This window comes from Gracilinanus agilis, chromosome 2, assembly GCF_016433145.1.
Source record: "Gracilinanus agilis isolate LMUSP501 chromosome 2, AgileGrace, whole genome shotgun sequence".
Classification (NCBI taxonomy): domain Eukaryota; kingdom Metazoa; phylum Chordata; class Mammalia; order Didelphimorphia; family Didelphidae; genus Gracilinanus; species Gracilinanus agilis.
The window spans coordinates 278,246,326-278,262,229 of NC_058131.1; the positions used below are offsets into that span (position 1 = coordinate 278,246,326).

A 15,904-nucleotide genomic window follows, 5' to 3' on the forward strand; every position below is an offset into this window, starting at 1 on the left:
GAGAGAGAGAGAGAGAGAGAGAGAGAGAGAGAGGGAGAGGGAGAGAGAGGGAGAGAGAGAGAAGGAGAGACAGAGACAGAGACCAAGAAAGGGAGACAGAGAGAGGGAGGGAGGGGAAGGGAAAAGGGAAAGGGAGGACAAATTGGAGATAATCTTAGGAGGATGACACTAGAATTAAGAGTGCCTGAGAAAAAGATCTTCTTGCAGAAAGTGGAACTTCAAATGAGACTTGAAGTCAGGAGGTAGAGAGGGAGAGAATTCTAGGCATTGATAACAGCCAGTAAAAATGCCTAGCATTAGGACATGGAGAATTTTGGGTAAGGAAAGTAAAGAGGATAGTGTCACTGGATTCTACATTAGGGGAGTAAGGTATAAAAAGACTAAACAAGTTGGAGGGTCTCTAGTTACAAAGGGCAGGTTAAGCAGTGGGCACACAGAGATAAAAAAGAAACATTTCATGTTCTCAAAAAGTTTGCATTGTTTTGGGAGAGACTCATCATACAGTGGATAGGGCATAGGACTTGGAGTCAGAAAGCCCTGGATTCAAATTCTGTCTCAGACACTTCCTAGCTGTGTGACTCTAGCAAGTGACTTAAGGTCTCTGGACCTAGTTTCCTCATCTCTAAAATGAATGGGTATATCTCAATTAACCTTAAGGGTTCCTTTCAGCTCTAAATTTATGAAGCTATATAAATATGTAAAAGGATAAAGTAATTTTGAGGGTAGGGTACATCTATTCCCATGATTTTGCATACCTTTATACCAGTGATCTTAGTTCCAGGTCAATATTTTCTTCAACCTCCCAGAAATATGAATGCCTTTCCAACCCTTCAAACTCATCATAGTCGCATCTGAAGACCTTACTTTCCCTACCCCGCCCAAACCAAACCAAAACAATACTGTTTCTCTCTATCTCTCTTTTTTTTTTAAACCCTTACTTTCTGTCTTAGAATCAATACTGTATATTGGTTCCAAGGCAAAAAAACTCTAAGAGCTAGGCAATGGGTGTTAAGTGACTTGCCCAGGGTCACCCAGCTAGGAAGAGTCTGAGGTCAGATTTGAAACCAGGACTTCCCATCTCTAGGCCTAACTTTCAATCCACTGAGCCACCTAGCTGCTCCACTATTTCTCTTTCTTAAAAAACAACAAAAAGAAACCCTTACCTTCTCTCTTAGAATCAATACTCCTAAGGCAGAAGAATAGTTCTGGCTAGGCAATGGGAGTTAAGTAATTTTCCCAAGGTCACACAGCTAGAAAGTGTCTGAATTGAGACTTGAACTTTATCCACTAAGCCACCCCGCTGCTTCAAAACTATTTCCCTTTCAAGAAATCTCACTGCTTTTCCTTTTGGTTTCAGACTTCCAGAGCAAAAGCGTGATCGAGAGCATATTAGCAAGGTTAAAGGTGTGTAAACTTTACTTTGGTTATGAAAAATTGGATGTCAGAAATCCTGGAGATGCTGTTAGTTTTCATGAAAGCACCGGGAAATATTCTAAAAGTTTTGTTATTTTCTTTTCATCCTCTGAAGGGAAACGTTCAAGACGACGGACTGAAAGCATCATCGCAACACTAAAAAAGGTCACGTCAGTGGCCAGTTCTAGCTCACAGGCAAGGTAAGAGTTATGAAATACAAAGTTGTGCCCTCTTTCTACCCCACCTTCCTCACTTCTCTGCCTTCCTCCTTCTCTCTTCCATTTAATTTTCTACACTCTCTAGTTTTCTCAAGTTCTTAATTTCCTCTTCTCTGAAGTGCTGGCCATCTGAGACAGCCTCCCCTTTTCCCTCCTTGTCTCCTCCTGGACCTTTATTTCACTTTCCAGCCAAGTCCTTCTAGTTTTCTTTTTTTATCAATAGCATGAGCTAGCTATTGTCAGCTGACAAGTCCCAAAGTATTCTCCTACCAGGGCTTTCTACCAAAAAAGACTGACTTAAAAGGAAACTGAGATGGGTTATGCCACTCACAGCCTGACACAGAGGATAGAGTTGCTAGGCCAGGAATTTTGAAAACCTAGATTGGAATCCTGCCTTTGACCCTTGCACTATTGCTGTTTGATTGTGGACAAGTCAATGAAACTTTTTGGGCCTCAGTGTCCCTGTAGGTAAAATGGTGATCATTATGTTGTTGGAGAGTTTGTAGCAGAGTATGGCCCCAAGAATGGGAAGCTCAAACACCATTCAATTGGAAGTAAGTATGTAATTAGAATCTGCTCCCTAGGACTCCAATTGCCAGCATCCCACTTTCATTCTCACATTATGTCCTCACATTTTGGAGATAAAGTTTTCTGTGACCCTGCCTCTTTCTCTTTTATCATGAACGTGGCTGGGAAAACTTCTCTTTACTCAGGCTTTTACTTTTGTCCTTTTATTTCTTTTTACTTCAAGTGATTATTAATAAATCTTATAAAATATAATATTTGGAGTTGTTGAATATTAATTTTAATCTTACATAAGAAAGGAATTTTATTTGAAGAAGAAATCTTTAAGATAGCATAATAACTTCAAAGCTGGTGAAATAGCCTGGGAGCCAATTGGATAGCTGTGGGACTGATGAATGGGGGGGGGGGGGCGGGTAGGGACTAGTAGAGTAGCTAAATACCTCTGGAGCTGATAGAGTAGCCACAGAGCCCCGGGCTGATGGAGAAGCTGTTCTCAGAGTGATGGAATAACCCAAGAGGTAATGGAGTAGCAGCCCCAGGTGTAGAGTTGCAACCGGAGATGTAGATCAGGGTTTGCATATTTATTAGGGTCTGGGAGCTAGTCAACTATTCCAGGGAAATCTCCACCTTTCCACAAAACCCTGGAAAATGGGCATGAACAAATTCAGATGGAAGCAGTTTTTGGGTACATATCATAGGTGAACTTGGGGATACCAGAAAGGGAATAAGGAACATGCACAAGTTTGGGGGATCCTTCTGGAATGACAGCGCCCTTAGGTGTGCATGTCCCATGGTTCCCCATAGTTCCACCTGGCATCATTTGTCAATGGTGGGAGATGTCTTGCTACCCTTCTGGAATGTAGAGAAAGGCTACAGTACAGTAGATGACCACTACAGGTAATTAATCATGCCTAACAGTTCATAATTAAGGTAAATAAAGGAACAATATGAGTACTCAAAGAAAAATGCTGATTAGACCCAAGGCCAGAAAAATTTCCTAGAAAAGTTAAAGAAAAAGGTAAGACTAGTAGAGGGAAATTTAGGAAAAGAAATAATAAAAATAAAATTTTGAAAAGATAACAGCTGAGTAAAAGAGCCACCCAATACTGAAGAAAATATCAACTTAAAAAACAGAATTAGCATAATAGCAAAAGAGACAAAAAAATTCACTGAAGAAAAATAACACCTGTAAAAACAGAATTAACCAAATTAAAAAAGAGACTTAAAAGTTCACTGAAGAAAGTAGTTGTTTTTTTTTAATTAGAATCAGGCAGTTAGAAGCTAATAACTTCATAAGGCTTCTAGAAACAATAAAATAGTTGAAAATTTTTACAAAATAGAAGAAAATATGAAATATCTTATAGGAAGAAAAAACAACATACCAGGAAAATTGAGAAGAGATCATCTAAGAGTTATTTGACTACCTAAAAGCCATGATCAAATAAAGAACATAGATATCATATTTCAAGAAATTATCAACCATCAATCATCTCCCAAAAGAGATCCCAAAATGAAAATTCTTGGGAATATTGTAACCAAGTGCCAGAGCTCCCAAGTCTCAGAGAAAATATTGCAAGCATCCATAAAGAAACAACTCAAATATTTTGGTGCCACAGTTAAGATCACACAAGATTTGTCAGTGTTAAGAAATAGAAGGACTAAAATACAATATTCCAGAATGCAAAGGAGCTAGGATTACAACCAAGAATAACCTAACCAACAAACCCTGAATATAATCATTCAAAGGAAAAAATGGATATTTAGTGAAATGGAGAACTTCCAAGCATTTCTGATGAAAAGACAAGAGCTGAATAGAAATTTTGATGTTCAAAGTCGCAAGACTCAAAAGAAGCTTAAGATGGTAGACATGAAAGAAGTCATAAGGGACTCAATTTAAAAACTGTTTATATTTCTATATGGAAGATGATACCCACAACTCCTAAGAATTTTATCATTATTAGGACAGTTAGAAGAGGTTTGCATAGATGGAGGGCACAGATGTGAATTGAGATAATCTCCCAAAAAATGTAAGGATGAGATAGAAGGATACACTAGGAGAAGGGGAAGGGAAGAGCTAAAATGGGGAAATTTTTCTAAAAAGAGGTATGCAAGGAAGAGTTTTTAATAGTGGAGGAAAAAATGGGAGAGGGTGGTAGGCAATGCTTTAACCTCACTCATGAGAATTTATTCAAAAAAGGAAGAATATATATGTATAAAGGATATCTGTTCTTTATAAATATGTACATACACACACTCAATTGAGTATAGAAATCTCTATTATCCAAAAGGGAAATAAACAAGTAAAGAGATAAGAGATATTTGGAGGTTGCAATAAAAGAGAGGGTAGATGAAGGGAGGCAGTGCACAGAAGCATAATAGATTTTTGAGGAGGGAGGGTCAGGATAAAAAGAGAAATAAGGATAAACAAAAGAAAATGAGAAGGGGGAAATATACAGTTAATGATCATAAATATGAATGGGATGAGCTAATCCATAAAATGGAAGGAGAAAGCAGAATGGATTAGAAAACAGAATCCAACAATATATTGTGTATGAGAGATATACTTGAAACAGAAAGATACACAGAGTTAAAGGGCTGGAGCAGACTATTATGCTTCATTCAGCTGAATTAAAAAAGGTAGGAGTGGCAATTATAATCTCCAACAAAGCAAAAGTAAAAAAAATAGACCTAATTAAAAGATAATCAGGGAAAATACAATTTTTTTAAACCCTTACCTTCTGTCTTGGAGTCAATACTGTGTATTGGCTCCAAGGCAGAAGAGTGGTAAGGGTAGGCAATGGGGTTCAAGTGACTTGCCCAGGGTCACACAGCTGGGAAGTGTCTGAGGTCACATTTGAACCTAGGACCTCCTGTCTCCAGGCCTAACTCTCAATCCACTGAGCTACCCAGCTGCCCCAGAAAATACAATTTTTGCTAAAAGGTACCATAGATAATGAAGTAACATTTTTTAAATTACAGCAAGTTTTGTTTAGAAGTATAATAATATAGTAATATCAAAGATTTTATATCAGGTTTCTCTGATAAAAGCTTTGTTTCTCAGATATATAGGAAATGAAGCCAAATTTATAAAAAATAAGAGCCATTTCCCACTTGATAAATGGTCAAAGAATATGACAGTTTTCAGGAGAAGCAATCAAAACTAAAGTCATATGAAAAAATGCTCTAAATCACCATTTTAAAAAATCTTTTGCTATTTTGTCTAAGTATTGGTTCCAAGACAGAAGAGTGGTAAGGGCTAGGCAATTGCTTGCCCACAGTCACACAGCTAGGAAGTATCTGAGGCCAGATTTAAACCCATGTCCTCCTGACTCCAGACCTGGCTTTTTTATTCAATGAGCCAGCTCAGATGTTCTTTCTAAATCACTTTTGATTAGAGAAAGGGAAAGTAAAACTCCCAGGGGCAGATAGGTAGCATATCCTAACTTGAATATAAAGTTTAAAAGAAAAACAACTCTGAGGGTACCACCTCATACTTGTCAGAAATGACAAATGCTGAAGGGGATGAGAGAGAATAAGAACATTAATAAACTGACGATGGAGTAGTGAACTCGTCCAATCATTCTGGAGAAAAATCTGGAGCTATGTTCAAAGAGCTATAAAACTCTGCATACCTTTTGATCCAGCAAATACCTCCACAGAGATCAAAGAAAAAGGAAAAGAACCTATACATTCAAAAATATAGTAGCACTTTTTGTGGTGGCAAAGAATTGAAAATTGAAGAGATTCTCATCAATTGGGGAGTGATTGAATAAATTGTGGTATATTGTAATGGAATACTATTATGGTACAAGAAATGATAAACAGGATGCTTTCAGGAAAACATAGGGAAGACCTACATGAATGGATGCAAAGTGAAATCACCAAAACCAGAAAAACATTGTATATATTAATAGCAATATTATAAAATGACCAACTGTGAATGACAGCTATTCTTAGCATTACACAATGATTCCAAGACTTGTGATGAAAAAATGCTATCCACTTCCAGAGAGAACTAATAAACTCTTAAATGCAAATGAAGTATATATACTTTTCTTGATTTGGGGGAGGCTATGACTAATGTGGAAATATGTTCTATATAACTGATATATTGTTTGCCTTCTCAGTGGGAGGAGGAAAGTGTGAGGGAAGGAGAGAATCTGGAACTCAAAATTTAAAAAGAAAAGAATGATAAAAATAAATAACTTAAAAAATAATTGTGAGAAGGGTATAGATCCATTAGACCTACGTGATGTTGGCATCATTAACACTATATTTTGACCAATTCTTTGAACCAGCTTTTCTTGTAAAAATTTGCTTCCAACATGAAATGTATTTACTCATCTCACAACTGAATGTTTTATCTTCCTTTTTTAAAATGTATTGGAGTAGCTAATAGACTCATCTGGACCTGTGATTTCAATACACGAGACATTTTTTTAACCTCAATTCTTGGTATTATAGCACCAAAATATAATAACTCTGTTGCTCTTTACCTTTGTAGAAAGTTTCTACTTCTTTTGTGCAAACATGGTTGATGGTATTATTTACTCAGTTCCTCCATATCCTTTACCCAGAAACCCAAGAAATCTTGCTTGTATTTTTCCAGAAAAAGTCTCTGCTTCCACCAGATGAAAGCAATGTAATTCATAATATCCCAGCTATCCTCTCCCATTCCCTGGGCTTTTTTTTGGCCCTAACTACTTGAGGACTTAACTTCCACATTTGTTGTCCACGTATCGTCGTTGTGCTTAATTCCAAAGCCTAAAAGTATCACAACTGTTCCTTCTTCCAACACTAAATGTCTCATTCTTGTTTGATTCTATATAGGCACTTTTCAAAGTAGCTCAGGTGTGGAAAAACTTAAATAAATTAGAAATTACAGAATGTACTTAGAATTTCAGCACTAAATTTGAGTGTAAGATATCATTATGAGAATAGAAAATAACTCCATAGCTACCTAGCTGATGCATCAATGGGAAAAGAAAGTATCCCCATAAAAAGTCAGTTATTGTTTTTTTTTTCCCCAATAATGGAACCTTTTTGAGTGCAATGAAATACCTATGTTTTTTCAGTGCCTTAAGATACTCCCGACCAAACCGACAAGACAAGAAGTACCAGGTGTTTGGCGACAGGCCTGATCGAACTGAGTAAGATAGTTTTCTTTTCAGTCCCATAAATATACTTTATTTCATCTTTTCTGAGGGTGGGACAATCAAGCGCACAAGGCTGATTAGTTTGATTTGATTCAATTTGTGGGATAAGTACCAATGTGTGAAAGGCAAGTCTTTTTTCAACCATCTTCCTTCTGTTTGATTTTAGTCATTTTAAAAGCATCATCCGCTTACTTCTCTGGGAGGGCAATGACACTTTGCTTGCAGTAGCAGAGGTAAGGAATTCCACCTCCTATAATCATTTTGGATTCTAGTCTTCATTCTGCTGGCATATCCTTGATTTGGTTAACTGAGTGCTCTCTAGGCAAGCAAGAAAGACATAGTCCAAGTTCCAACAGGATCCTTCCATAGAATTTCAGAGAATCAAAGACTTAAAAAAAAAAAAAAAAGCAACTTAGAATATAGAATGGAGGAAGTGGAAGGCTCTTAAGGTCATAGATACTAGAATGGATCTTAGCATCCATTCTATCTTCCTTATTTGACAGACTAGAAATTTAAATGTGCAGATAGGCTTTGGTTTGAGGTTTTTCATTGAGAGGGATAAGATTAGAGCCCAACGCTCCCAATTCTTAATTAGGTATCCTGCTCCTTTTACCAGCAATTTGCAAACTTTTGGTCTCAGAACCACTTTGAGCTCTTGAAAATTATTGAGGATCCCTTAAAAACTTTTGTTTGTTTGTTTGTTTACATATATTATACCTCTTGATATTGGCTGGGATACAATGTGCTGCAGTTACAATGGATAAAGTACCAGACTTGGAGTCAGCAAGAGTTCAAATCCAGTCTCAGACCTTCCCTAGCTGTGTGACCTTGGGCAAGTCCTTTAACCCTGCTTGCCTCAATTTCTTCATTTGTAAAAGGAGCTGGAGATGAAAATGGCAAACCTATCCAATATTGTGGCCAAGAAAACCTCAAACAGGGCCACAAAAAGAGTCAGACATGACTGAAACAACTGAACAACAAACCTCTTGATATGTTCTGTATTAGAAAATAAAACATCTTAGTATAACAGGTTTATAAAAATATCTTTGACCTTATGGATCCTATGAAAAGGTCTTAGAAACCCCCAAGGATCTGCAGATCACAGGTCAAGAGCTGAGGCACCACACCATGCATTACTCTGTCATTAATTGCTACTCATGAAGTGACTGGACAAAGCCTAAGGAATTTAAATGCTAAGGGATAAGTTAGGTTGATCCTGGTGGGGAGAGGAATGCTCTTCTTGCTCCTCCTTATAATTTATGAATGTGCCCATTGGTGTCTTGCTAAGAGAACAAAAGCATCTCTTGAGTGGTTTCTAGTGAGTGAAATGCTGATTACATTTCAGGAAGTGAAGATGCCCCCCAGCTGATTATCTGGTCCTGTGGGAAGAGGACTCCTGATGGAGGAGCCTTTTCTTTCTACTGGTCTATAAAATGGAATGACTGTCCCTTTTGCCTTTCTTTTCCCTTTATTCTCTTCATAGGATGGACCAGAGTACAATAGAGTAGTTCTGTATTCTGGGGTCCAAGGGAATGGGAGGCAAGGGAACCTGTACAGGTGCACAGTCTCTTCTCTCCTCCAGAAATTAATAGTTGGCTTTGAACAGAAGCACATTGAGTTTTCTCACCAGAGGAAAGTTCATAACAAACTAATCCCACCCACCCATCACCACCATCATTGCCATGAATCACCCTCAAATACTCTTTGATCCATTGGCTGACCTCCTTGCCGTTTCTTGCATAAAACATTCCTTCCAACTCCATACTCTTTTACTGACTGTCTTCCATGCCTGAAACTCTCTTCCTCCTTCTTCATCTCTGCCTCTTGGCTTACTTCAGGTCCTCACCTTCTTTGAAAAGCCTCTCTTGATTCTACCTTAATGTTGGTGCTTTCTTTCTATTGATTAGTTATCTCTAATTTGTCCTGTAAATATTTTGTTTGTATAGAATCATTTTCTTATTGTTTCTCCCATCAGAATATGAGATCCTTGAGAACAGGGATTGTCTTTTGTCTTTGTATCTCCAGAGCTTAGCACAGCATGAGACACATAGTAGATGCTTGTTGTTTATAATAATGTTTATTATTTTTTATTTGTAATTATTACAATATTTCTTGACTGACTGGCTTTCCCTGTTCAAGAGCTGGTAGCCAGAGCAGTGACAGAGTTCCTTTATAAATACATAGAATAGGGGGCAGCTGGGTGGCTCAGTAGATTGAGAGCCAGACCTAGAGATGGGAGGTCCTAGGTCAAATCTGACCTTCGATACTTCCTAGCCATATGACCCTGGGCAAGTCACTTAACCCCCATTGCCTAACCCTTATTGCTCTTCTACCTTGGAACCAACACATGGTATTGATTCTAAGATAGGTCAGGGTTTAAAAAAAAACATAGAATATGTGAAATATATACAGAAACAGACATGTCTGCCTATTTGTCCCAAAAGGTGCCAGCAGTACAACCTCTTGACATTCTGGTGAGTCCTTCTTCCCCATCAAGTCATAAGCAGGAACCCCAAGACTTAATAGTGCAAAGTCATGTTCTGGATTCCCTGTAGAAGGCAAACATACTTGTGGGTTGCTGAATAAACAATCCCCTTCCCATTGGACTTTCACTATCTGAGCAACTCACTATAGAAGAGGGGGGAGGGGGACAGCAATGCCCCCCAAACCATGTCTTCCTTAGCATCTTTATTTCACGGCTTTAGTCTTTCATCTGCAGGAGTCATGTGGGTGATTCTCTTCTTTCTCTAAGGTTCTCCTTTTCTCTCTAGAAGGCAAGTGTTCTAATTATTGAACTTGAGGTCTCTCAGAAAGCCTGCACTGCTCCTAAAAAAGCCTCCCTTGTCTAAATAGAGGGCTATATTCTGTGGCTATGCTACATAAGAGTTTTCCCTTTTCTGGCTAAAAGGCTTGGATTCTAGGACTCAAGAATGGGACTTACCTATGAAGCAATCTCTAACGTTGGTTCTTCCCAAGAAAATACCTGTTTTGGACTAGAAAGCAAAATCATGGGATCGCGCTGCCTAAGAAATCAAGATCCCTCCTTTTCTGCACAGGAGACTGTTGTTCAAGAACATTCCTTATTAGCTTCCTTTGGGTTGAATCAAGAAGCATATACCTCTTCCTGCCATGTGCTTCTGCAAGAAAACTCTCATCACTGCTCTGACACTATTATCTCTTTCACTCATTAGTCAATTCATTGGAACTTTCCTCTTGGACTATTTACACAAACAAGGCATGGGACATTACCTGTATCTTCCATGGGTTTTGTAATCAGCTTCTGGCATTAAATGGTTTTTTTAGGCAGGAAATGGTGTGCATACTGAAGGTCCCTGGCCCAGAACCCAGGTACATGGACTACAGTCTGGGCTGCCTTCTGAACAGGGAAAAGGCAAAGAGGTACGAGAGCAAACTGTCAACATTCTTTTATAGACCAGTAGAGAGGGACAGCCTACCCCCCCCCCCCAACAAGAATTCATCCTTCCCAGAGTTGTAGCCAGCTATCACTTGGGTACAGCCCCAGGCCCTGAAGCCCATCAGTGTCTCAATCACTGAGACCTAAGCAGGAGGAGGGGAAGAGGTTTGCCACATTGAAGAAGATTCTCCCTGATTGGCTTCCCTACAAAGTACCCATATCTGCAATTTCATTCATCAGATACTTGTGGAGCAATTAAGTAATTAATCAATGAGCAAACATTTATTAAGCACATATCTACTATGTGCCATGCACTGTGTTATCCATACTACATACAGGAGATACAAAGAGAGGCAAAAGACAGCCCCTGCCCTCAAGGATTACACAACATACAAACTGTTGTTCAGTCATGTTTGACTCTTAGTGACCTGGTATTCTTTTTTTTTTTAAACCCTTACCTTCCATCTTAGACTCAATAATGTGTATTGGCTCCAAGGTAGAAGAGTTGTAAGGGCTAGGCAATGAGAGTCAAGTGACTTACCCAGGGTCACACAGCTAGGAAGTGGCTGAGGTCAAATTTGAACCCAGAACCTCCCATCTCTGGGCCTGGCTCTCAATCCACTGAGTCACCCACTGAGCCACCCAGCTGCCCCCATGACCTTATATTCTTGGCAAAGATACTGGAGTGGTTTGCCATTTCCTTCTCCAGCTCATTTTACAGATGAGGAAACTGAGGCAAACAGGATTAAGTGACTTGTCCAGGATCACACAGTTAGTGAGTGTCTGAGACTGGATTTGAACTCAGGCCCAACACTCTACCCACTGAACCATCTAGCTGTCTCCAACATGTAAGTAAATATATACAGCGCAAACTATATACAGGATAAATAGGAAATGATTACCAGAGGGAAGGCACTGGGACTAAGAAGGATTGCAGAGGCCTTCTTGTAAAAGATAGGACTTTCATTGAGACTTAAAGGAAGCCAGGGAAGCCAGTGGGAAGAATGGAGGAGGGAGACTGCTCCAGCCATGAGAGACAATGTGCCCAGAGCCAAGAGATGGAGGGCATTATTCATGGAACAGCCAAGAGGCCAGTATCACTGGACCAAAGAGTGTATGTTGGATAGTAAGGATGCAAGGAGACTGAATAAGTAGGAGGATGCCTAGCTACGACAGACTTTGGATGCCAAACAAAACATTTTGGCATTTGATCCTGGAGGTGACAGGGACCACCCCAGTTTATGGAGTAGAGAGCCAGATGATCAGACTTTTAAGAAAATCTCTGCAGAGGCAGGATTGGAGCGTGGAGAGATGTGAGGCAGACAGACCTTCCAGCAGCTGCTTGCTATAAACCTGGCCTGAGGTGGTGAAGGCCTGCACAGGAGTGGTCAGAGGAGAGAAGAGGACCTTGGTGAGAGATGCGAGGAAGATGAAACCAGGAGACAGTAAGGGATGCTGAGGAGTCCAAGAGGACTCTTGCAAGCCTGGGGGACCAAGAGAGGATGCTTTGTTCTGTAGAGTAATAAGAAAGGTGGAAGGGGTGGGGAGTGTTTAGGGAGAAAGAAAATGAGTTCCATTTGGGACATAATTGAGTTTAAAGCATCTACTGGACATCTAGTTCAAGATGTTGGAAAGGCAGTTGGAAAGGGCAGATTGGAGGTTAGCAGAGAGTTTGGGGAAAGATAGCTAGATCTGAGAATCAGCATCAAGATGGTAATTAAATCCATGGGACTTGATGAGATCACCAAGTGGAGTAGGATAGAGAGGAGAAAAGAGGGACAACTACAGTTAAAGGGTGTGATCTGAAAGAGGATCCAGCAAAGGAGACAGAGAAAGAGGAATCAGAGGGAGGAGGGGAACCAGAAAAGAGCGGTGTCCTGAGAAACCTAGAAAGGAGAGTTCTCACCAAGAAGAGTGAGCAACAGCATCGGCATCTGCAAAGGGGGTAAGAAGAATGAGGATTGAGAAAAGATGCTTGGATCTGGCAACTAGCAGGTCATTAGTAACTTTGGAGAGAGCAGTTTTGGTAGGATAGTAAGGTCAGAAGCTAAATTATAAGGAAAAATTAAGTAGAAAATGAGAGGAGAAAGGTTAGCACATATTAAAAAGGGGCTAATAATACTTGTACTACCCCTACCTTACACGGCTGTTGTAAGTCAAATACTGTGCAATCTTAAATGACTAAAGGTGGAAAAATCTTAATATGTGCAGTGCACCAGGATTAGTCACAAAGATGAATGAATAAAATGTGGATCCTCAGCTTGAGTAACTCGTTGCTCACTTTTTTTTTTGTTTTACTTTCATCTTCCTTCTTAGAATCAATACTGTGCATTGCTTCCAAGGCAGAAGAGCAGTAAGGGCTAAGCAACTTGCTCAGGGCCACACAGCTGGGAAGTGTCTGAGGCCAAATTTGAACCCAGGCCTAGTTCTCAATCCACTGAGGGCACCTAGCTGCCCTCTCACTGCCCACTTCTAGACCCTTAAAGCTTCTTGGGCAAGTCAGACCTCTGAGGAGATTTATATTTTTATCTATATATTTATGTAAATATATATATTTTATCTTCTTTAGGATTTCTACCGTAAAGAGAAACATTCCGTCACCAGGCCTGAGTTCATGCAGGATACCTTTGACCAATGTGCTGATGTATTTGCAAAGAAGCTCTTAGACTATGAGAACCAGACAGAAGAATACCATAATTCCTGTCTCATAGGTACATGGAAGGCTGTTCATTTATTTACTTCTATAAAACTCATTCATTCATTCATTTGCTCACTCAGTAAATATCTATTAAGTTCCAGTTATATATACCATTGGGGGAAGATACAAAGACAATCTATAGCCCCCTCCTCTAAGGAGTGAATATATATGTATACATATGTACATTTGTATCCATACATATGTACTGACGTAGATGTATACCCCATAATGTCGAGTATAGCCAGTACGGAGCCCCTCTGAGGCTGCCCTCCCCGAATCACACTCCCACACTGGGTCACCGGGATGATAACTTCCACCTCCAGTTTAAGGGTTATTAAGGTGAGTCTACACTTGTAAATCTAGACCAAGAGCTCCCATCCTGCATGCCTGTCTTTAGGAAACACAACCAGCAAAGTCATACACAAAGTCATTCACAGCGTTCCCCTCACAAAACGGGATATATATGATATTAGAAGGAAAAATGGGCACAAATTTAGAATACACTGGGAGGGAGACACACATACCTAGGGCATGCACATGACCAAGCAAACTCATGTCTCTGTAACTGCTGGGCCCCCCATTTATCTCTTTAGTGGGTCACTCAGCCGAAGCCCTTCACCTGCTCTTCTCCAACCCTCAGAACTAGTTTTCTCTTAAATTCATGGGCAGCAGTCTTCTCAGCTGCCAGAGGACGTGTTCCCTGATAGGGCTTGTCATCCCTAATTCTGTGTGTGTGTGTGTGTGTCTGTCTGTCTGTGAGTGTGATGTCTCCTTCTGGCCGTGTTCCACAGCAAGATACTACTGCAGATAGAGAGGAGTACAGCACAGAATTCCTTTCCCTTCCCATGCTACCTTTTGAGACATCACAAGCTGCAAAGCTGCTTCTAGCCTCGACTCTTAAGGCAAGCAGAGATGTGCCCACTTTTCTGCCATCCACCAGTCAGATGACTTACCAAATGCAGCAAGAAAACTTCTTCATATTTTGTATCCTGATAACAGAGCATAGACACATCTTTTTACTATGATTAACACATTAGCTCCTCCTCTGTTAATTATTTCTTGGTTTCTGTGATTCCCTTAACTGAAATAAAAGAGGCAGAGGAGGCCTGAGAACTGGCTTTTCCCCACTCCATAGAGATTGAAAATAATTCTGCCTCTAGAGGTCAGTTTGACATGGACAGTCTTGAATTTGTATAATAGAGTCTTCAGAGATTCTGTGTCTTTAAGGAAAAACTTAGCTTTAGGTTAGGTCAGAAATATATTTCCTGTGAAAAATTGTGTGGTGTCTTGTAAAATGGAAATCTTGGGATTGGCTAAAACTGTTATTAAAATCATAGAAAAACAACATGGCATATCCCAAAAAACAAAACCATTGGTTTTTATTGCAGCCACTAGCTACTAGTACAATAATCTATGACAGGAAAACTAATTAATGAAGATTTTTACGATCATACCTTGGACATCCAACCTGAAATCCAGCATGTACATAGCTTGATTCTAGTACCTAGCATATGTTACTTCTCCCTGTCACATTGTTCTAAACTGGAAAAGAAAGATCAAGCTTTTTATAGTTTTTGAGAAATTTGTTGAGAGTCATTCTAGATATCCAAGTTCATTAGGCATCTCGTTGGGCTATCAGTTGTTCTGTTTCTCTCTAATCTGATAGAGTTACGGGATCAGCTAAAGGAATTTGAGGAACAACTCCCTCTAGTCGCTCGTCTTGTCATGGAAAACTTTCTCCATCGACACTGGGATAGCCTTCAGTCCAGCAAAGCAGAGATCCAAGGACGCTTCAATGAACAACTTGAGAAATGGCTACAAATAAGGGTGGGTGACTCAAGTGTCTCAAAGACTTCCAGTAATCAAAATTATGAGGGTTTCTGAGTCATCCTAGACATGGGCCCAGGCATTGATTGCACTTATTGTCCACCTTTTTGTCCTGGAAAACTAAAATGATTTTAATGCACTTTTTTTTTCCCTTCCAGAAAGCATAAACTTCCCCGGAACGTCCCCTTTTTCCTTTTCTCAAGTCAGAATATTTATAGCTTCAGACACTTCCTAGCTCTTGACCCATGCCAGTCATTTAACCCCAAATGCCTACTAGCTTTTACCATTCTTTTGTCTTGGAAACAATACTCAGAACTGATTCTAAGATAGAAAGTAAGGGTTTATTTAGAAAGGCAAAATATTCTAGATATCATGATCATTAGAGTATAAGCTCCTTGAGAACGAGGACTATTTTTTGGCTTTTCTTTTTATCCCCAGAACTTAATATAGTCCCTGGTACACAGTAGGTGCTTAATAAATGTTTATTTATTTTTTTAACATTTATTAATATTCATTTTTAACATGGTTACATGATTCAAGCTCCACCTTTCCCCTTCAACCCCCCCCCGCACCCCCCCCACCCTTGGCCGATGCGCGTTTCCACTAGTTTTGTCATGTGTCCTTGAACAAGACCAATTTCCAAATTGTTGGT

The 15,904-nt window shown here is 39.6% G+C and overlaps 1 protein-coding gene across 1 annotated transcript in view; it reads left to right on the plus strand.

Moving 5' to 3' along the window:
• CCDC180 (coiled-coil domain containing 180) overlaps positions 1-15,904 on the plus strand; it is a 137,967-nt gene that overhangs the window by 94,377 nt on the left and 27,686 nt on the right. Inside the window, 7 exon segments of the mRNA XM_044659683.1 lie at positions 208-242; positions 1,358-1,404; positions 1,529-1,613; positions 7,232-7,306; positions 7,479-7,545; positions 13,297-13,438; positions 15,092-15,252. Of these exon segments, the coding sequence (XP_044515618.1) occupies positions 208-242; positions 1,358-1,404; positions 1,529-1,613; positions 7,232-7,306; positions 7,479-7,545; positions 13,297-13,438; positions 15,092-15,252 (612 nt within the window).